At 42.0% G+C, this 23,596-nt stretch overlaps 1 protein-coding gene, 1 long non-coding RNA gene and 1 pseudogene across 3 annotated transcripts in view; 2 read left to right on the forward strand and 1 right to left on the reverse strand.

The window, feature by feature from the left end:
* Window positions 1-23,596, forward strand: part of CNTNAP5 (contactin associated protein family member 5) — an 862,652-nt gene that overhangs the window by 475,737 nt on the left and 363,319 nt on the right. The window contains exon 8 of the mRNA XM_082397815.1: window positions 8,264-8,528. Within this exon, the coding sequence (XP_082253941.1) occupies window positions 8,264-8,528 (265 nt within the window). The remainder of the gene's footprint in view (window positions 1-8,263; window positions 8,529-23,596) is intronic.
* LOC309631478 overlaps window positions 1-23,596 on the reverse strand; it is a 571,739-nt gene that overhangs the window by 375,028 nt on the left and 173,115 nt on the right. The gene's annotated exons all lie outside the window — the stretch shown is intronic.
* On the forward strand, window positions 10,405-13,862 carry LOC309631451 (UBX domain-containing protein 2A pseudogene; annotated as a pseudogene). Its single transcript has one exon. The product of its transcript is annotated as a UBX domain-containing protein 2A pseudogene (transcript).

Below are 23,596 nucleotides of genomic sequence, written 5' to 3' on the forward strand. Positions count from 1 at the left end.
GTTATGCTGGCTTCTGAACTGCCGTCAGCTGACCTTCTGGCAGGTCCTTGTATATACCGCCCACCTTCCTGTCTCTGACCTTAGAAAATGCTTTCCCTCTCTACTCGGATAAAACTTCTGCTCACTTTCCAATTAGTTACACCTGCTTTCCTGTAAAATCTCAATTCCAATGTCACTTCCCTAAGGAAGCCTTTTGTAACCCTCCAGATTAGAATAGGCTTCCTTTGTGTGAGACCTCATGTACTGTTTCTTCATAGCAATTAATAGTAGAATATAGAATATATTATATAACATATTATATAATAATAGAAAATAGTTTTTCTCTGCCCTCCAAAGGGAGGGCCTGCTTGGGTAGGATGAATCAATGAAAAGGGCTTGCCTCCTCCCGCTGACACAAACCTGCTTCTTGTGTTTTAAGGTCCTGACCATTCTTAGGAGTCCATCAAGCTTCATGAATCAGATAGGGGACAGTACAGCTCTTGTTGTTAATGGTACAAAACGAAGTGTTTTTCCATAGAAATGGACAGTCTCTCTAAGAGGGTCTATGAACAGATCTTAGAGTTTCAACGTTCTGTGCTCCATCCATAGAAATCAAAGTCTTTTGTCTGAGAAAAGAGGTGGGACGGGAACTTCTGTGTTTTGAGGGTTGCAAAGGAAAGGCCATGGTGGACCCCAGAGAAGGAAAGTGGACATGGTTTGGGGGACCCCGAGGGACAGATGGGCCCGTCATTTCTGGATACCTTATCTTTTGGAGAAGAATGAGCATGTATGAGCATGAAAGCACTGGCACTAAGAACTGCCATTTGGGGGACAAAGAGAGGCCCCCACTTATAGGTACCAGCGACCTGTGGCTCAGTGGGACCATTGTCCCATGGAGGGTCACCATCCAGCCAGGGCCTGGTGGTGTTGTCAGGTGAGGCACATCAGACACCAAGGATTTAGACTCTTCAGTGTAGAGTGACCTCCCTTTGGGATAGTGAAAGACCCTGTAGATCTTGTAATATATTCAGGGAAAGAGAGACCATGGCAGAGATACTGACTTTCTTGCAATCTTATCTGTAGGATCAGGGCTGGTTGATTTACCTTGAAGTTTTGACCACCATGGTGCATCCCTGTGTCATGGGATACTCTGCATCAGTTATAGTCAAAAATGTACATTTAATGACTATAGACTGAAAAGGAACAGGATCTCATTTATGTGTATAACTTATAAAGCCGTGTGCTTAGCGCATTTGTTTTACAATGTTGGAGAAATCTTGAATGCATGTTGAAATCCCTACTGAATTAAATCTACAGTAGAATGGAGAGTCTGAGGCATGGAGTGTCCTTCTTCATGGGGATGGGATGAAAGTTGAGTTAATGGATTAAGCTCGTATATAGGGTAGAATACAGTCTGTTGACTTTTTGCTGCTCTCTGTTTTGACACCTTTCTCAAGTACATTGTCTTCTCTTTTTTTTTTTTTAACAATTTTGTCTTCTTTAAAATTGAAGTATAGTTGATTTACAATGTTGTGTTAGTTTCAGGTGTACAGACACACACACACACACACACACACATACATATATATATTTCAGATTCTTTTCCCTTATGGGTCATTACAAGATACTGAGTATAGTTCCCTGTGTTATACAGTAAATCCTTACTGATTATCTATTTTATATATAGTAGTGTGTATATGTTAATCCCAAACTCCTAATTTATCCTTCTCCCACCCTTTCCTCTTTGATAACTGTAAGTTTGTGTTCTGTGTCTGTGGGTTTACTTCTGTTTTGTATCTTTTATTTTAGATTCCACAAATAAGTGTAATCACATGGTATTTGTCTTTCTCTGACTTACTTCACTTGGTATGATAATCTCTAGGTCCATCCATGTTGCTGCAAATGGCATTATTTCATTCTTTTTTTATGGCTGAGTAATATTGTCTTCTTGCATGCTCTTTCTAAATCATTGCTGGGGACTCCCTCAAATGCTGTCTTGAGAAGGATTCTGAAGTCACAAATGGCGTTATTGAAAATGATTCAATAGTCTGTGTTGATTTCAAAAGTACTACTTTTTCATTTAGCTAATTTCTTCTTTCTCTCCATTGTGGTGAATGGGGCTGAGTATCAATGCCTCTTGACACTTTGGCATTTCTGCCAGCAACCAGCACAGCTGAGATGGATGTGGAACGGGGCAGGGGTGCTTCACAGCAGTGTGACAAGCAGCTCAGCCAGGAACACTCACATTTGTCAGGAGACTTGGGTCAGATTGGGTGTAGAAGTCGTTTCCCATCTATTCCCGTCTCTCTCTCCTACTTGCCCTTGGACCTCCCATTGGAGAACAGAGCAGGGAGGTGCTCTAAAAACAGAGAAGCTTTGGACAGCTCAGGCAGCTGCATGGACACAAAGACAACAGAGGACAGCATGAGGGAATTGTGGGAGATGGAGTGGAGAGCATGGCCTGCAGTGATGTGGAGACACCGTCCAAAGACAATGCATTTCCAAGTTCTCCTGCTCCCTGTTGAACAAAGCGTTGATCCCCACACCTGGCCTTACCTTAACCAGTGAGAATCCCTGAGGCAGTTATTTGAAGTTCTTGCCACCAGAATCTTGCTGGGGACTTTGAGTGTCCCCTGAGTGCCTCTCAAGGGCTTCTGGGTTCCCTGGCCTATTTCAAAGGTACTGGGGCCCAATAGACTTTCAGTGGAATGCAGGGGACAATCTCAGTTTCTCTAGACCCCCGCTGTCCTGAGGACCACCCTCCATGATTGTCTATCCAGAGAACACTCACAAAATGGCTTGAGTGGAGCTAAATATTGGACTTTTTTAAGAGTTTTTTTAAAATTGAAAAATAGCCGATTTACAATGTTGTGTTAGTTTCTGGTATACAGCAAAGTGATTCAGTTATACATATATATATTATTTTTCATATTCTTTTCATTATGGATTTTTACAGGATATTGAATATAGTTCCCTGTGCTATACAGTAGGACTTTGTTGCTTATCCATTCTGTATATACTAGTTTGCACCTGCTAACCCCAAACTCCCAATCCATCCCTCCCCTGTACCCCCTCCCCCTTGGCACCCACAAGTCTGTTCTCTGTGTCTGTGAGTCTTATACACTGGATTTTAAATCAATGCAGGAAGGGGCATTTTACAAAGTCCTGGGCTTCTACCTTCAGCCTTGTCACCTTTCCCCCTTCTACACAGCCTCAAACTTTGGGTACAGCTTTGCTGTGGCAAATTGTTACCAGAGGAGGTGACACTGACCTCAGGAGAAGTAAAGGGGAAGAAGAGTTACTGCTACTCCCAAGTTCCCTGTGGGAGCATTTGTGATTTTGCTTTGTTTAAAAGACAGCCTTGCCTCAGTTAATCTGCCATCAGTGAGGATATTTCATCTTGAAAGGATATCAACCAGAAATCCAAAAATGCAGATTAAGGGGCAGTGGGGCACGGAGGAGAGAGAGCCAGGCGCTTGCTCTGGGCTGGGGGGAGGTGGTGGCGGAGAAGGAGGAGGAGAAGGAGAAGGCCCAGCAGGAGGCAGTGGCGGCGTCCTCGCTGGGGTGATGGTGCAGGTGCAGGTGCTTGGAGCTGGTGCAGAGCTGCCTGGCTGAGGGGCGCCTGGTCCGGGGTCTGCAGCACTGCCGATTCTCTCCCGGGGGCAGGGGGCAGGTGGGAAAATGCTGAGCAGGTTGATGAGTGGCAGCAGCAGGAGCCTGGAGCACGAGTACAGCTGCATCGTGCACCTGCTGGACGACAGTGAGTACACCTGCACTATCCAGGGAGATTCAAGATGGCGGAAGAGTAGGTGGACGTGGAGTTCATCTCTCTCCACGGATGCATCAGGAATACATCTATAGATGCAACAATTCTCACAGAACACCGGCCGGAAACTAGCAGAAGACCTTGGACACTGGAAAGGACTATAAAGATCCTTGCATAACTGAGATGAGCGACTTGTAGAGTCGTGGTCCCTCGACCAGAAGTCGGGCCTGAGGCTCTGGAGTGGGAGCACTGAGTCCAGGATGCTGGACCACTGGAGAATTCCCAGCCCCAAGGAAGATTAATCACCAAGAGCTCTCACGGAGGCCTCTATCTGAATCCAAGACCCAGCTCCACCCAACTGCCAGCAGCTCCCAGTGTTGGACCCCTCACAACAAACAAGACAGGAACACAAACCCACCCATCAGCACACAGACTACCTAAAGTCATACTAAGCTCACAGACACCCCAAAACACACCACTTGATACGGCCCTGCTCTTTAGAGGGAAAAGACTCAGCTCCACCCACCAGAACGCAGATACCATTCCCTCCCATCAGGAAGCCTACACAAGACACTGGACCTACCCCACCACCAGGGGCAGAGAACAGAAGCAAGAGGAACTATGACCCTGCAGCCTAGGGAAAGGAGACCTCAAAGACTGGAAATTAGACAAAATGAGAAGACAGAGAAATATCCTACAGGCAAAGGAGCAAGAGAAAAACCCACAAGACCAAACAAATGAAGGGGAAACAGGCAAACTACCTGAAAAAGAATTCAGAGTAGTGATAGTAAAGATGATCCAAAATCTTGGAAATAGAATAGAGAAAGTACAAGAAATATTTCACAAGGACCTAGAAGAACTAAAGAGCAAACAAACAGTGATGAACAACACAATAACTGAAATTAAAAATACTCTAGACGGAATCAATAGCAGAATAACTGAGGCAGAAGAACAGTAAGTGAGCTGGAAGATAGAATGGTGGAAATAACTGACGCATAGCAGGATAAAGAAAAAAGAATGAAAAGAATGTAGGACAGTCTCAGAGACCCCTGGGACAACATGAAGTGCACCAACATTTGAATTATAGGGGTCCCAGAAGAAGAAGAAAAAAAGAAAGGGTCTGAGAAAATATTTGAAGGGATTATAGTTGAAAACTTAGGCAACATGGGACAGGAAATAGTCAAGTCCAGGAAGTGCAGAGAGTCCCATACAGGATAAATCCAAGAAGAAACATGCCGAGGCACGTATTAATCAAACTAACAAAAATTAAACACAAAGAAAAAATGTTAAAGGCAGCAAGGGAAAAGCAACAAATAACATATAAGGGAACCCCCATAAGGTTAACAGCTGATCTTTCAGCAGAAACTCTACAGGCCAGAAGGGAGTGGTAAGATATATTTAAAGTGATGAAAGGGAAAAACCTACAACCAAGATTACTCTACACATTCAGGATCTCATTCAGATTCAACAGAGAAATCAAAAGCTTTACAGACAAGCAAAAGTTAAGAGAATTCAGCACCATCAAACCAGCTTTACAGCAAATGCTAAGGGAACTTCTCTAGGCAGGAGAAACAAGAGAAGGAAAAGACTTACAAAAACAAACCCAAAACAATTTAGAAAATGGTAATAGGAACATACATATCATTAATTACCTTAAATGTAAATGGATTAAATGCCCCAACCAAAAGACACAGACTGGCTAAATGGGTACAAAAACAAGACCCATATATATGCTGTCTACAAGAGACCCACTTCAGACCTAAGGACAAATACAGACTGAAAGTGAGAGGATGGAAAAAGATAGTCTATGCAAATGGAAATCAAAAGAAAGCTGGAGTAGCAATATTCATATCAGAAAAAATGACTTTAAAATAAAGACTATTACAAGATACAAGGAAGGACACTATATAATGATCAAGGGATCGATCCAAGAAGAAGATGTAACAATTGTAAATATCTATGCACCCAACATAGGAGCACCTCAATACATAAGGCAAATGCTAGCAGCCATAAAAGGGGAAATCAACAGTAACACAATAATAGTAGGTGAATTTAACACCCCACTTACACCAATGGACAGATCATCCAAACAGAATATAAATAAGGAAACACAAGCTTTAAATGACACATTAGGCCAGATGGACTTAATTGATATTTATAGGACATTCCATCCAAAAACAACAATACACTTTCTTCTCAAGTGCACGCAGAACGTTCTCCAGGATAGATCACATCTTGGGTCACAAATCAAGCCTCGGTCAATTTAAGAAAATTGAAGTCATATCGAGCATCTTTTGCAACCACAACACGATAAGACTAGATATCAATTACCAAAAAGCAGATTAAAACAGCAATGGGATATCAAAAGCAAGCTGGTAGATTTTTTTTTTTTAACAGTGGTACCCAGTACAGAGGAGGAAATTCTCAGAGATGGCTGCCCAAAGCCTCCATGTCGGACAAACATAGGTCTGTCCCCCATTGTCACTGCTAAGGAGGACTCTGGCTTTTGTCGAATCACCTAGCTTCTCCAAACCCAGTTTGTGCATTTTTTAAATGAATGCATTCATTGTGTAGAATGCATGAGATAACGCGTGTTAGCACTTAGCCTAATGCCAAGTGCAGTATAAACTGTGGGCAATTTCTTGATGGATATCAAGGGCCTTACCCTCTGACACATTAATTAACTTCTGGGGATCTAGCCTGAAGAGAAGAACACATCTAAACAGCTACAAAAAATGATCAATGCAAGAATATGCTCATAGCGGTGCGCTTGATGAGTGCCTCATTAGAAATGTACTATTGGGAGAAGTTTGTTTGGAAACTGCTATTTGTTTTCAGAAATGCAGGGCTATCACTAACAAATTTATTTGGGACCCAAGGATGTTTTTTTCAGGATTATGAGGCTGTACAACCTGAAGGATTAATCTGTTCTAGGACTAGGAGCTGTCCTAGGTATCTAACTCCACTACCTGGCCACTTTAGTGCAAAGTTGAATTCAGGCAGCTAGGCAAGCCAGGGCATTCCTCTTTCAGAAATCCCTGTCATATTTTTTTGCAGAAGTGGCACTGGCTATGGAAATAGGTGGAGCTTAGCCTCTTTCATTGGCATTGAGAGATTTACAGGGAACAAGGTGTGTCTATGAATAGAACAGACTGTGTTTGCCAAGGGGGAAGGGGAGTGGAGAGGGATGGATTGGGAGTTTGGGATTAGCAGATGCAAACTAGTATATATAGACTGCATAAACAACAAGGACCTACTGTATAGCACAGGAAACTATATTCACTATCCTGTAATAAAACATAATGGAAAAGAACATGAAAAAGAATGAATATATATATATATATAGCTGAATCACTTTGCTATACAGTAGAAATTAACACAACATTGTAAATCAATTATAATTCAATAAAATAAGTTAAAAAATATGTGTCTATGACTATTTAGAGGAAAATACTGCATTACACTTACCTGAGTAAGCTCACTGCATTGTTGTAGAGGTTGGCTATAAAAATTCCAAATGGCTTTCATATTGTAACACCTATTCATAATCTAGACGGTATTCCAGGCTTTCTCCTTATTCATCTAGTAAAAGTGACTCCAGTGCATGGCTCAGCCGGGCACATATATACATTTGTTTATTTTCCTGTAACTTCCTCGAATAAACTCGGACCCATTTTCCCTCACTTATGCAAAGGATAATCTTCTTCCACTTCTTCCTGGTTCTAGTCTACACACACTTAATACGCCCCACCTCTGGTCCTCTCATGCATTCCCCCCCCAACCCCGACTCCCCATGTTACTAAAATTACTCTTAATACATTAAAAATCTGGCCAATGTCACTTTACTGCTTCTAACTTTGAATGATAACGTTGGCAAGCATAAACTCACCTCCTTCATGGTCCATGGCCCTCTCTGTCCCACTTCAAGTTCAGAAATGACTCATTCCCCAGGGATGCCATTTTGCTAATTTTTCCAAGCCTTTGCAAACACCATGCCATCTGCTGAGAAGGCTGACCGGGCAGTCACTCTTATCTTTCCCCACTTCCTTCCAGGAAAGCATTGCCTCCCTTGTGAAACCTTTGCTTCTTTAGCTATTTCTCCTATGAGGCTGCCCTGGGAACATTCCACGTTGTAACAAAGTTTTCTCATGTGTATCTCTTTGAAAGGTATCCCAGTGCTTGGCACTTAGTTGACTTACAGTACAGCATTATTCAATGAATGAATGTAATTAGTTTTATCTCTGGATCCCTAGAAACTTCTGATGCTTTCCATCCCCCCACCCACCCTGGGTCTTGGATGACCCTCTTTGCAGATAGCACCATGATGCAGAAGAAAGAATGGAACACAATCGTGTGGGTGTGTCTGAACAAAGCTGACATATTTTTCCCTTTAAGATCTTGCCACTGTATGTGAAATGATCCTGAAATTAAGGTCAGCTCCAGGTGGTTGTTTATATCAGCTGTCAGATTGCAGAATAAAAAATGGCTCTTATATATTTGATTTTTATTGTTTTCCAGGGCAATGTCACTTTTTCCTGCTCCGAACCACAAATTGTTCCCATCACATTTGTCAACTCGAGCAGCAGTTATTTGCTGCTGCCCGGCACCCCCCAAATCGATGGGCTCTCGGTGAGTTTCCAGTTTCGAACATGGAACAAGGATGGTCTGCTTCTGTCCACGACGCTCTCTGAGGGCTCAGGGACCCTGCTGCTGAGCCTGGAGGATGGAACCCTGAGACTCGTGATTCAGAAAATGACAGAACGTGCAGCTGAAATTCTCACAGGTACTGTCCACTGACAACTTCTATGTCGGTTTCTTGCTCAGCCAAGTCGATACATGTTTGAGAATCTGACCAAAACATACAGACCCCAGCTCCCAGGGATGTGGGATGACCAGTCTTCACAAATTTACTCTAAGTCTGAAGAGCCAACATTTTTTTTCTTTTTTTCTTCTTTTTAAAATTTTGTATTGGAGTATAGTTGATTTACGTCATGTTAGTTTCAAGTGTACAGCAAAGTGATTCAGTTATACATAGACATGTATCTATTCTTTTTCAGATTCTTTTCCCATCTAGGTGATTACAGAGTATTGCATATACTTCCCTGTGCTATACAGTAGGTCCTTGTTGTTTATCTATTTTATATATAGTCGTGTGTATCTGTTAATCCCAACCTCCTGATTTATTCCTCCCCTCATCTTTCCCCTTTGGTAACCATAAGTTTGTTTTCCTAGTCTGTAAGTCTGTTTCTGTTTTGTAAATAAGTTCATTTGTATCATTTTTTTAGTTCAATATATAAGTGATATCATATGATATTTGTCTTCCTCTGTCTGACTTACTTCACTTAATATGATAAACTCTAGGTCCAATCATGTTGCTGCAAATGGCAATGTTTCATTCTTTTTTATGGTTGAGTAATATTCCATTGTATATATATACCACATCTTCTTTATCCATTCATCTTTCAGTGGGCATTTAGGTGGCTTCCACGTCTTGGCTACTGTAAACAGTGCTGCAATGAACATTGGGGTGCATGTATCGTTTTGAATTACAGTTTTCTGTGGATATATGCCCAGGAGTGGGATTGCTGGATCATACAGTAACTCTATTTTTAGTTTTTTAAGGAACCTCCATACTGTTCTCCATAGTAGCTGCACCAATTTACATTCCCACCAACAGTGCAAGAGTGTTCCCTTTTCTCCACACCCTCCCCAGCATTTATTATTTGTAGACTTTTTGATGATGGCCATTCTGACTGGTGTGAGGTGATAACTTATGGTAGTTTTGATTTGTATTTCTCTAATAATTAACGATTTTGAGCATCTTTTCATAAAAGTTTTAAAAATGGTTCTCAAAAAGCTGAAGATTGGAAAGCACTTCCTTTTATAGCAATAGAGTATAGGTCCTAATGTATAGCAACATGGAATAGATGTATGAATAACATCCTGACTCTTCTATCTGCCGTTCCTTCAACATGGAGCCATGGAATTTTCTCCCTCCTTCTCTACTTGTTATCTTACTGATGTCCCCTGTCCTTTCGGAAGCAGTGTGTTCACTTAGTGACAAGTACTTACCGAGGTCAGACCACCTCCAGGCATTGGATTGGGGGCTAAGGCAGGCTGCTAGGTCAACAAATCCTCTGAGAAGTCTTCCTGGCTCTACAGCCTGAATTAAACCCCTTCCTCTGTGCACCTTGGGCCAATATCCATCCTGGATTATAGGACATTGAATCATTTATTTAATTTAAATGTCTTTCTTCCCCCACTGGACTGTGAGTTTTGTTATGCAAATAAATTAGAGGAAATTGAGTTGAGTAGTAAAGGACGTGACTTAATAGTCAAGATCAGGTCAGGCTATGGGAAAGCCTCAGATGTCAATGGGTGAACAAAAAAGCCCTTTGAACCTGTTACCAAACCAAACTTGGGTCCGCTCACCCATGTGCAGTAAAGCCGATCTACTGACACCGAATTGTGGTGAAAGAAAGTATAATTTTATTGCACGGCACCAAGCAAGGAGAAGGGGCAGCTCATGCTCAAAAGACCTGAACTCCCCAATGGCTTTCAGGTAAGGGGTTTTAAAGGCAGTCAGTGTGGGGGAGGGAGCTGCAGGGTGTATGGTCAGCTTGTGCACAGTTCTCAGATTGGTTGGCATGAAGGTGAAGTTTCCAGCATCATCAACCTTCTGGTTTCAACCAGTCTAGGGTCTATGTTGTTGTGTTCAGCAATTTTCATCTGGGGGGGCGGTTAGCTTCCTGTAAAAAAAAAACCTTTGGAATATGTGTCAGGTCTTTATCTTTATCTTTCAGGGAATTGGAAATTTGGTGATTCTGCCATGTGGCTGATTTATAGTCTAAATTGTTACCAGTTTCCCAGCCCAACAGCTATTCTTTGTTTCTACATCTTCACATTCCTAATCATTAACTATTTTTTTTTCCTAATCATTAACTCTTGAGCAGCCTTTTGAGACTCGGCGTAGGCCTGGGAGACTAAAGCAAAAGCCTATTACTTCAAAGGAAGGAACACAGGGTCTTGTATACAGTTTCAAACCCCTGGAAATAACAGAAGGGCCTGGGTCTGTGAGTCAGAGAGGCAGGTTCCAAAGGCACCTTTTCCCCTTACTAGTGAGTCTGGGGCCCTAGATGAACTTCTTAACTTTGTCTCCCATGTAAATGAGAGTGCATTTGTTATCTACAGCTGCGTAACAAATTATACCAACACGTATTAGTTGCAAACCACACGTGTTATGTCTGATTTTCTAAGAGTCAGGAATCCAGGAGCCCTTTGGGCGATTCTGGCTGCAGTCAAGTTGTTGGCAGGGGCGACAGTCGTCTCAAGGTTCAACCGGTGCTAACTCTGCTTCCAGGCTAACTCCTGTGGCTGTGGGCAGACCTCAGAAGATCCAAACTTATCCCCACGCCCTCTCCAGAAGGCTGCCTCATTGATAGGGCAGCACTCTTACCCCAGAGTGAGTGACCCTGGAGAGAGTGAGAAAGAACCCCCAGGACAAAAGCCACAGTCTTTGTATATCTCATCCCATCCTTTTCATCATATTCTATTCATTAGAAAAAAGCGAATAAGTCTAGCCCTTGCTCAAGTCAAAGGGATTATACAAAGGTTCAGATATTAGGAGTCAGAGCCGGCCTTGGCACGTGCTCGGTGCCGGCAGCAGTCACCGAGGGAGATGAACAGGGTCCCAGCAGCGTGGCCACCGAGCTTGAGAGGGTCTGGGGGCGGCAGTGCTCCCAGTCTGAGGGGCTCCAGCCCAGCGGCCACACCAGGAGGAAGACAAAAGAGAATGAAAGAAGCAGATAATCGTGAAAGTATAAAGGAAGAACGGGTTTGTGAAACAGGATGTGACCATCAACCTCTCAGTGACAATCAGCAAACAAATTGTGACTATTTTGTTGCCAGCCTTTTTGAGGAAACTCAGAAGGTTGGTGTCAAATGTTTGTCTGCCACTGAACAAAAGAACCTGGTCGGTGTAAGTACAAAATTATGGAAAAATGGATTCACAGTCAGTGATGATTTCAGAAGTTATTTTGATGGTGCAGCTCAGCAGTTTCTGAACGCCATCAAAAAAGGGGAATTACCTTTAGAATTACAGGGTTTTTGATAACAAGGAGGTGGATGTTAAAGTTGAAGATAAGAAAAAAGAAGTATGTATGTCAACGAAGCCTGTGTTCCAGCCCTTCTCAGGACAGAGTCACAGACTGGGAAGTGCTACACCAAAAATTGTTTCTAAAGCAAAGTGTATTGAAGTTGAGAATAAAAATAAGTTGTCTACTGTCTCACTAAACAGTCTAGAACCCATCACTAATATACACATCTTGTTAGCCAATGGGAAAAGGAGTGTCCAGAAATTTAACATTTCTCATAGGATAAACCACATCAAAGACTTCATCGAAAAACACCAAGGATCTCAAAGAAGTCCTCCCTTTTCCCTGGCAAGAGCTCTTCCTTTCCTCAAATTGCTAGATGAAACACTCACACTAGATGTTAGGAGTCATGGATTATTGGGGACCATCTTAGCGTCTACCTACAAAATGAGATTAAAAAAAATCCTTACATCACAAGACTGTGACGATGATTAAATATGAGATAGTGGATCTAAACCCTTTAGCACAGTGTTGAGAAGCTATTTAGCAAATTTCTTTTTCTTCCACACTGACTCAAGACCTCAGGCAAAAACAGGCCTCACTCTTTGAGTCATAAAAGCTGAGTGAATTTGTGCAGTCATGGGACTTTTATAAAATTTCTAAGATTTCTAGTCGTGGAGGTGAGTTAATCACTTAGAAACATAACATTTTTCATGTGCAGTGTTATAAAAGTTAAACCTCGATCTTCCTTATTTGAAGAAGAAAAATCGTGAGCTGGCATTGGGCTGTTTTTCTCCAGCCGGCGAGATGGTTGAGTACAGAGACTTGTAGGCCTCAGGTCAAAAATGCAGTTTTAATATAGTACAGGGCCCAGTGGCACTTCGCTCTAAAGCATTCAGGTGTTACCTGTATTATTAAGCATGTGTCAGTCCGTTCAAATGTGTTTATGACTGAGAGAGAGGCTGGTTAAAGCTGCCCCAATATCCAGCAAAGAGGGAGAAAAAAATTCATGTTATTTTAGACCTGTCTCTCAAAAAAAATCAAACAAGTAAAAGAAAAATTTAAAAACATTCTGATGTCTGTCTCAGGAAACTCTTGCTTGCTTCTTTCTCCAAGAATTTCCTGAATTTTGGAAAATTCAGAAATTTTGGAATTTCTTTTATTTTTCTTTGAAATGGATCAAGGCTTTGTGTCTACTGGCATTGTTCTACCTGGGGGAAGAAGACAGGTAAACAAACAAAAAAAAATCAGACTAACAAGAACAGTTTTCTCCTCCTGTACATTTCTGAAGAACCTTGTTTTCCAAGTACTTGAGATTGTGTTGGCTTTATAAGAGAAAAATCTCACATGAGAAATTAGAAAATAATAAACATTGTTCTAATAATTTTGAGGGCCACTGGGGCTACCCTTGACACATGGTACCTCATGGAAAATAGAAAATAGCACATTATGAATTGAACAGGGAATCCAGGTATTTAAAGATTTACTTGAGAGTAGTTCATGTGTTTCTAACGTCTTGGGTCTAAAAGAGAAGGTGACCCTTATGAGAAGGTCAGCACACAGATGCCTGGCACATTCACTCCTGTTACCAAAGCTTCATACAGTGTGCATAGTTTTGGGGGTGTGTGGTTATTTTGTGCAGTTTGCATTGGGAATCAGGAAGAGAAGTCCAAGCGAAATCGTCCTCAAAATAGAAGGCATCTGAATTTAGTTGTTCTAAGGGATGAAGTTTCAGGGAGATGAAGGACAACGGAATAATCCCTCCGTTGCATTTTTCTTTATTTTCTATTTTTGTCATTTCCTTTCTTGAAAGCCTTGTACATGTGGATATGAGGCAAAGTCAAGGGCATCCTTTCACTGTAAGTGATATGACAGTAGAACCAACAATTACTGTGGATCTCATGCAGGTCAGGCATTATGCAAGGACCTTGTCATATAATACTACAGAAAAAAAAAAAAGAGCTCATGGAACATATGAAGTGGTTCTTATTTTACCAACAGGCACAAGGGGAAATTGAGAGTCAGAAATTGAAATTGAGAGTCAGAAATTAAGTTCAAGTGAACAAGTAGGTGTTCAAGCTCAGGCCTTTCCTTTGCATCCCCAAGTCCATGGTCACCACAGTGTATCTTGCTGCCCCCCATATTTATTTGTGATATGGTCAGGTGTTTATAAAGAATTCAAATGCAGAGAAACTCTGCTTTAGATGAAAGATGAAATATACGGTAGGCTTTTAACAAAAGTAGCCTATTTAGTATCTAAAGTTGGGTTTTCCCAAAACATTTCACTTGGTGGTCCCATCAATAGACAGATTTGGGGGTTAAGTGCGGCTGACAAGGGATCGTGAATCCATTGTCTTCATAGACTTTTACTCCACTTTAGCTGGCATTGCCTATATAGTGTTATAAAGTAAATTATGCATATCTATATATTAACATACACATATACACACACACAAATAGTCATTGAGTATATGTGACATACTTTTCTCAGACTTTTTTTTTTTAATGTTTCTTTATGTATTTATTTATTTACTTTTGGCTGCCTTGAGTCTTCATTGCGGTGCGCAGGCTTCTCATTGCGGTGGCTTCTGTTGTTGTGGAGCATGGGCTCTAGGCACATGGGCTTCAGTAGTTGTGGCATGCAGGCTTCAGTAGTTGTGGCACGTGGGCTCAGTAGTTGTGGCTTGCGGGCTCTAGAGCACAGGCTCAGTAGTTGTGACACACGGGCTTAGTTGCTCCACGGCATGTGGGATCTTCCCGGACCAGGGCTGGAACCCGTGTCCCCTGCACTGGCAGGTGAATTCTTAACCACGGCGCCACCAGGAAAGTCCCTCTCAGACCTTTTTATTTATTTTTATTTTTTTTACTTATTTTTTTTCAGACCCTTTTAAATGCTCAGGGCCGATTCCTTAGTAAGATTATCACGTAAGTATGAAGGGTACTAAGTGAGAGCCTAGATGCTTCCAGAGACTTTGCTATGCGTCGCACAGCTTTGCCCACATTCTCGTCACCCCTGTGCGTCCGACCCCACGTGGAAATCTGGGGGCTGCATGGCAACGGAGAGGAAACCTTCCAGGAGCCCTGCTGCTCCCATGTCCCCCTTCAGGGATGAGAACAGCCAACTCTGCAAATCTTAAATAAACAAAAAAACACCTGGATTTCCTCCTTTATGCATTTCAAACTCTAGTTCCTCACCACTACTCCCCAGGTTCCATGTGTCTTGGGGACCACTTTCTCTCTCAGGGCCATACCTACCCCTGGAACGATTGATACCACGTTCTATTTTTGAGGAGCAAATGGCTGCCATTTTTAAAGACTCTTAAAAAGGTGCTTAGAATGTAGATTGTCATTGTCCAAACCAATCTGGATGACTAAGAAAACAGGAACTTGTGCAAAAGGAAAGGAGACCACCTGGTTCATTTCTTTAGACAATCGAGGCAGAGTGTTTTGAATTGCAAGTGAAACATTCAGTAACCAAAAAAAGCCGGCACCACTATAATTATTTTGCAAATGGCCTGACATTTCGATGTTATTTTTATTTTGCTGATGAGAATGAGAATGAGAATAGGAATGAGAATAGGAATGAGAATAGGAAGAAAGAAGTTTGGGGGCTTCAGTCCTGAAAATTTGAAGTCTGTTTTTTTCTGCTGTAGTGCTTCTCTAAACATCAAGTTCTCACTGAAAAGCCAATCTGGGCAAAGACCTTGAACTCAGGCCTTAGCGTCCAGAACTCCAGCTTAGCTATGCTCTGCATTGATGCAGAATGTGAGTTTTATTCTGTTAGACCTCATTGTCCTTTGTAGCTAAAGGAGAGAGTTGGTCTAGAATTACTCAAGTCCCTTCTAAACCTTCATCTGAGTTCTTGAGGGAAAACAGGAGGTCAACCATGTCCCTTACTTTCTTCAAAGAAATCATCAACCCCAGAGTCTTCTTTCGAAAACGGGGTAAGTGGCCTTAATTAGGTGTATTCAGCAGGGCCAAGCCCCCTGCCAGAGGTCGTGTTTCTCAACTCCCCACATTGTGGTGCATCTGAGGGAGGAAGAATGATAACCTGGGATTCTTTCATACAGTGACTTTTGTGAATGAGATGCTTGGTTGTCCCAGAAAGGCTCTGCATGTTACTCTCTGTGATCCGTATAGAGTTAGGTGCCAAGGAGCCAAATCTGAGAAGTTGTGTTTAGTTTTGTTTTTGCGACCATCTTTTAATCACAGTAGGATACTCTTGTGTGTGTGTGTGTTGATTGATAGGTAAGGGAGTTATCAGAGTATACAGGACCTTCAATAGTACTGGAGCTATTGCATGTGGAGAGAAAAACAAGACAGAGTCGTGATAAGGTTCTTTTAACGTGGGACAGACTTTCTCAGAAATGAGAGGGTTTTTTTATATAAATTTATTTATTTTTGGCTGCATTGGGTCTTCGTTGCTGCGTGCGGGCTTTCTCTAGTTGCAGTGAGCGGGGGCTACTCTTTGTTGTGGTGTGCGGGCTTCTCATTGTGATGGCTTCTCTTGTTGTGGAGTGCAGGCTGTAGGCACTCAGGCTTCAGTAGTTGTGGCATGCGGGCTCAGTAGTTGTGGCTCATGGGCTCTAGAGCACAGACTCAGTAGTTGTGGTGCACAGGCTTTGTTGCTCTGCAGCACATGGGATCTTCCTGGACCAGGGATCGTACCCGTGTTCCCTGTATTGGCAGGTGGATTCTCAACCACTGCACCACCAGGGAAGCCCCTAGATGAGAATTTTTATATATTTATGTCACCGCAGAGAACAGAACAAGCCTCAGTAAGGTCAAATGGCAGAAAGACCATCTAATGGCTTATCATTAGAGAGTATTCTCTCCCGAGCATTTAGCTGCACAATCTACTGCTTTGATATACTAGAGGCATCAAACCCAGAGTGGAATTTTCAGGAGTAAGAAATGAGTCTCTGCACAACTAAATGCAACCCAGAAGATGGGGAACGGAGTCTTCACACTGAGAGATCTCAACCTGGCAGCAGGGGCTGTAAAACGATTATAAGCTGGAAAGATAGAAGGGGAAAGCCAATTGCCAGGCACGGAACAGAATCCCAGGGCCAAAGGACACATGATGAGCAAAGATCCAGAAATCAACCAGATGCCACGGAAATGTTTTTAGTGGAGGCAAATGGCTTATTGGAGAGGCCGTTTCAGCTTATTCCACTGAGTCCCTAGATGCAAGCAACAATGTTCATCATATCTCCTCAACCACCTTACATTTTTTCAGTAGTTAGACACAGGGCATTCCAGCATTACAAATTACTAAACAATCTGTTCTACTCAGTCATTAATTTTCTATACTTAGTAGAATGCTGGGACTGACTTGTTCTTTCTCTAGCTGAAGATAGGATGAAATTCTAATGGCGCAGCCTTTGATCAGCAGCCGTCCTGGAGGTTATTGGATGATTATTTATCATTGGCTTTGTTTAAATTAAATAAATCCTCCTACAGCTATGGTCCACACCATCCCACTTGTTTTTTTTTTAGGATTTATCTCAATTGATATTTTCCCAAGAAACCTTCCCAAAGCAGGCCAGCTGCCCCTTTATTGAGTCTTCTGGTTCTTCTCCTTCGTAGCACTGACCATAAGTATGTGTATAAATGTACGTATTAGTTTGTTAGGACTGCCATAACAAAATACCATGGATTAGGTGACCTAACAGAAATTTACTTTCTCGCAGTTCTTGAGGCTAGTTCAAGGTGTGGGCAGGGTTGGTTTCTTCTGAGGGCCTCTCTCTTGGCTTGTAGAGGTCATCTTCTCTCTGTATCCTCACATGGTCTTTTCTCTCTGCCCATCTGTGTCCTATTATCCTCCTCTTGTGAGGACACCGGTCATATCGACTATGGGCCTACTCAAATGACCTCATTTTACCTTCATTACCTCTTTAAGGGTCCTATCTCTAAGTACAGACACATACTCAGGTACTGGGTGGGGGGGGGGTAAGGATTTCAATATATGGATTTTGGGGGGCACAATTTAGCTCATAAGAATATGTATTATCAGACATAGAGCACAGACCTGTGGTTGCCAAGGGGAAAGGGGGTTGGGGGAGGGATGGATTGGGAGTTTGGGATTAGCAGATGCAAACTATTATATATAGAATGGATAACCAACAAGGTCCTACGGTATAGCATAGGCAACTATGTCCATATCCTGTGATAAACCATAATGGAAAAGAATATAAGAAAGTATATATATATTAAAATATACACTATATATGTATATATAACTGAATTGCTTAGCTGTACAGCAGAAATTTACACAACATTGTAAATCAACTATACTTCAATAAAATAAATTATAAAAAGAATGTGTGTTAATCATATGTCTATATAATTGGCTGCTCAGTGTTCCTGTCACCATAGAACGTAAGGATTCATGGGAACAAGAACACCGCCTGCCTTGCTCACCACTATTTGCCCAAGGCCTAGTATAACACCTCGCTTATAACAGGCCCTCGCTAATATTTGCCTAATGTATAAGCAAGTGTCTGAATAAATGAACGACTAGAATTGACCTCCAAAACATTTCTGAAGCAGCTCATGTCAACAGTGGAAGAAGCGTCTCATGTCAACAGTGGAAGAAGAGTTAAAAGTGATTTTTAACCAATATTCATGTTACAACAGTTCTACAATGCAGAATGTGTCAAACCCAAGAATGAGCTATAATCAGGGGAAGTACTAATCAGATAAAGGCCAGTAGGGCTCCCAGAGGTGGGGAGACAGCAGGGAGAGCTGTGTCATGAAGGATAAAAGTGCTCACCCTATTAATACTTGTGGCCAGATGGTTTTAGTCTGCAGTCCTGCAATTCACAGAGCGGCTTCCCCAATATCACCCTTTTTTTCATAGAATCCATTTGTATCTCACCACCGTCTGCACATCAAGTAAACATGATGACTTGGTGAACCTCATCCTCTGCTTCAATTAAGCTGTCATTAATGCCTCTGTGTTTTAGCTAAGATAATGTTGATGAGAAAATCCCATTCATGAGGGCAAACAAATGATAGCCACAGGGCCATGACTGTCACAACAAGCTGTCTGGCTGGGCACAGAGTTAGAGTTTCGGGAAGACAGATGTGTGATGAGGCATTCCACTTTATGGAAACTGAGAACTGCCATTGCCGAAGCTTCAAGATATCAAGCAAAGCCTGGGAATGTTTACCAAAGGAGAGATCTCCCGGGCATGTGTAGCTTTTTCAGGCCTGAGTAATGATGATGACTTAGCTTACTCTTCCTTCTTCTCCATTTCACTCAAAAGAGAAACAGAGAGAACTAGATTCGTCTTATGGGAAAATAATTTAATAGTCAAAACTGCTGTCATTTCCTTTGCTTGTTTTCTACTTTAATAATTCTTTCATATAATTCACTTTGCCTCTATTTGTTACCGAACACAAGTTCCTATGTCCAATGCACAGTGAGGCCAAACAAACCAAAATGTCAGAGTTTGGAGCAGAGAAAGTTTTATTGCAGGGCCATGCAAGGAGAATGGGTAGCTCATGACCCCCAAAAGCCCCAAACTCCAGGAAGGGTTTCAGCAAAGCATTTTTTAAGGCAAGGTGAGGGAGGGTTGTGGCTGGTTGCTGCAGATTTCTTGGTGTTGGAATCCTTTGTTCTTGCAGCTGTTCACCTAGGTCAGGTCACGATGTTCCTGTAAACCTCCAATAGGACAATTGTTATTCTCCATTCTGCAACTTTTTACCTCTATATGAATGGAAAAGTGTTATCCCCTTAAAGGTCAGAATCTTGAGAATGGGCTATCCTGTATATTTCAGGCTTTGGGCAACATTCTTAACTTGAAGCAAAAGCAATAGAATACAAAGGTTAAGGTAAGAGAAACAGATCTAATATGGAGCTGGATTTGTTCTTCCCTATTACACATTTAATTCAGGAAGCTTTTGAAGTGTCTACTTTCTGCTGATACTGTACTCAAATCTGAGGATGGAGGTATTGCCCTCTGCTGTTGAAAGGGACAGTATTGGGCACTGATGATGCAGTAGGACAGATTCTCAGGGTACAGGGGGAGCACAAGGGAAGAGGCACCAGAAAGGGTGAAAAAGGGAAGGCTTCCTAGGGGCAGGGATAACACAGCTCTGTTTTGAAGAATGAATAGAATTTGGTCAAACAAAGAAGGAAGGGAAGGATGCTCCAATTAGAGGAGAGAAATAGGGGGAGATCTAGATGTGTAAGACCCCACAGGTGGCTTAGGGTGCCTGGATCACAGAGAGCGAAGGCGCACAGGCAAAAGATGAAGCAGAATTTTGGTCAGGGACACGAGAGTTTGGGCTGTCTCCTAAAGGTGACAGAGAAATATCAGGCTCTGGAGCTGACCTTCATTTTTATCATGTAGACACTGGTGCCGAGCATTCAAGTCCATCCTAGAGACACTATGCCTTCACCGCCGACCAAGAACATGTCCCAGTTTATATCTGACCCCAGTGTATGGCAAACCCAGCTGTTTCCCTCCCAGATGCTGACCAAGGGTTCTGAGGATCCAGGTTATCTTGACATATGAACTAGGCTTTCACAACCAGGAAAGGTTTAACCTGTGATTTATGGTTTAGATGCCAGAGGGGGCCCTGCTGCTGACACTTGGCAGTGGAGGTTCAGCTAGTCTGATGCTCAACCAATCAAGGAGAGTTTGGAGAGGGTAGGATGTTGCTCTTTTGATGCCGAGGGGGGATACCAAAACACGATGCAGACTCTGACCCCTAGGAACTTTTAATCCCATCGGGGAGATAGTACTTACAGAGATGAAGAGTTAATTAATGGTACAAGGCAGTAAATAATACGAGCTAAATGAATAGATCAGACAGTGGATGTTATATGAACTTAAAAGGAGAAATCTCTATGTATTGATCTGGTCAAGGAAAGCCTGCTTCCTTTATTTCCTGGTTTATTAACTTATTCTCTTAATCATTCAGTACTTTTTGTGCTGTGCTAGGTGACTGTGATAGAAAGTTAAAAAATATATATATATATTCCTGTCCCTATAGTTAAGGAAAGGAAGCACTAGGACAAAAGCTGGGCATTGGATGTGAATTTGGATAGTGGAGGACAGCATACAGGTGAAGTAGAGGCTGGGAGAGGAAGGCTCAATTAGCTTAGTGCATTCACTAGGAGCATAATGAATACACTAGTCTAGCTAGAGTAGGGAATTTGTGTAGAAATATTGGGAAATAAGATGGTGAGGACAGATGGAGACTTGATTACAGAGGCATCGATTGTCAAGATAAGCATCTGAGTTTCATTCTCTGGGCTCCATGACCCATTGGAGGGATTTTTGCTGCAAGGTTGATACCGTAAATCCCCTACATGTGAACCTTCAAGTTCCGAACTTTCAAACATGCTAACGTGGTCTTCAGCAACTTAGTGACCCTCAGCCAGAAGGTGGAGCTAGACCTGCAAGACGGCTTCATTAAGCTCCTTGCTCTGCAACACGAGGAGCTTACTAATGAAGACCTGATGGAATTGGAGGCCGAGAGAAAGGATGAAGAGAGACAAGAGGAAGAAGAAGTAACTGAAGAACCGAAGAGAGTCACGACGCAGGAAATGGCACGGGGGTTTTCTTTATTTTGTTTTTATTAATTTTTATTGGAGTATAGTTGCTTTACAATGTTGCGTTAGTTTCTGCTGTACAGAAACTAGTGAATCAGTTGGGATTTTCTTTCTTTGAGGAGGCACTGTTAGTTTTTGAGGCACAGGACCTGAATGTAGAACGGGACACGAAGTTTGCAGCAGCCGTTCACAGTGCAATCCAGTGCTACACTATCATCTATGAAGAGAAAAAAAGACCTACTAACTAGACATCATTGGATCGTTTTTTCAAGAGGGTATATAGAATTGAATCCAGCAAGAAACCAGAACCTGTGCCATCAACGTCAGGCGTGAGTGACATTGCAGCTTGCCCTCCGTCTCCTATTGCTGACAATCCTTCAGCTCTACCATCTCCCACCTCCTCCCCCTCCTCCAGTTGGTAGCTCTTCCTGCCTGTTCGCTCGATGCCAGCCCCTGGATGCCAGCTGTTGTGCTGTACTACTGTACTTTGCAAGGTGTTATACTGTAAGATTAAAAATGTTTCCTTTATTTTTGTGTTTGTTTCTTATGTCTTATTTGTGTGAAAAGTATTATAAACCTATTACAGTACAGTACTATATAGCCGATTGTGTTAGTTAGGTACCTAGGCTAACTTTGTTGGACTTATGAACAAATTGGACTTATGAACGTGCTCTCAGAACGGAACTCATTCGTCTGTAGAGGACTTACACTAATAACCTTGCTCTCTAGATAGTTCAAGGTGTCCTGTACCAGAAAGAGGTCAGAGGCTGGGAAAAGAAGGGAGGCCATCAGAAAATTCCCAGCTCCTGTGATAAGGGATAGAACCAAAGTTGGAGAAGAAATCTGAAGAAATATGTGAATTCAAACCACCATGTGTAGGGAAGGGTTAATAGAATTTCATAATTGATGGATAAATTGTCTCCAAGAAAAACAGGACTCAGGACCTAAATTGTGGTATAATGGTACTAATAATTGGAATATGCTCTTTTATGATGTGATTGACATTTTAAGACTGCCTTATTCAATTATTTAGATATTCCCCACTTTGTTCTCTCAAAAACTGAAACTACCTTTGAACTATTAAGTAAAGGTTGGTATGAAGGGATATGGAAAAACAGCTGAATTGGGTTTTCTGGGGAAGGTAAAGCCTAGAAACTTCCAAGTCAAGCCAGGCAGCTGTGTCTTTATTTTACAGATGGAGAAGCAGGTTGAGAGAGATTAAGTAATCTGTTTAAATTGCTAGAAATTATAAGTGGCGGGGTCTTGAGCAAGGGTTAACAGGCGAGTAAAGGCATCAAGGAGATTTGTAACAGGTCATTTCCGGGGTTGGAAATAGAGTCTTCGGGGACTCTGCTCTGGCCTGGGCTGAGCTCTGTGTGTCCTGGTGTGACTGTATGCCCAGTGGTTAGAGGTGCTGCGACAGCCACCCGATTTCCATGTTTCTGCCTTCAAACCATGAAAAGAGACACTGAAATAAGATGAAGGCTGAAATGCAAAGATCTGTTAGGAATTGGACTGAGAATGAGAGAAAAACAGAAAGGGAGGGAGACATAAAGCAAGCCCTTGCTTTCTGAGACTCTGCAATCTCAGAATTATTCCCTGAACCCAGCAGTGCTCAACCAAGGGAAATTCTCCACCCCCATCTACCCCGGCCTCCTGTTCCCCCAATCTCATGCAGGGGACTTCTGGCAATGTCTGGTGATGATTTTTTTTTTAAGCACAAACCTAACTTTATAATTTTCTAGCATGGCCAAATAATGTGCTAAGCATATCCGTATACATTTATCATTTTATTGTCATAAAACTCTAAGGTTGGCGGTGGTGGGTTTTTTTCCCCTTTATTTATTTATTTTTTACTTGCAGTACAGTTGATTTACAACATTGTGTTAGTTTCAGATGTACAGCAAAGTTATTCAGATATATAATACATATAGAACTATTCTTTTTCAGATTCTTTTCCATTAGAGGTTATTACAAGATAGTGAACAGAGCTCCCTGTGTTATACGGTAGGCACTTGTTGGTTGTCTGTGTTATATATAGTAGTGTGTATATGTTAATCCCAACCTCCTAGAGGAACGCATGGACAGAACACTCTTCAACCTAAATCACAGCAATATTTTTTTTTGATCCACCTCCCAGAGTGCTGGAAATAAAAACGAAAATAAACAAATGGGACCTGATGAAACTTA

The sequence above is a fragment of the Balaenoptera borealis genome, assembly GCF_965194805.1.
Source record: "Balaenoptera borealis genome assembly, chromosome: 6".
In the NCBI taxonomy this organism is placed as follows: domain Eukaryota; kingdom Metazoa; phylum Chordata; class Mammalia; order Artiodactyla; family Balaenopteridae; genus Balaenoptera; species Balaenoptera borealis.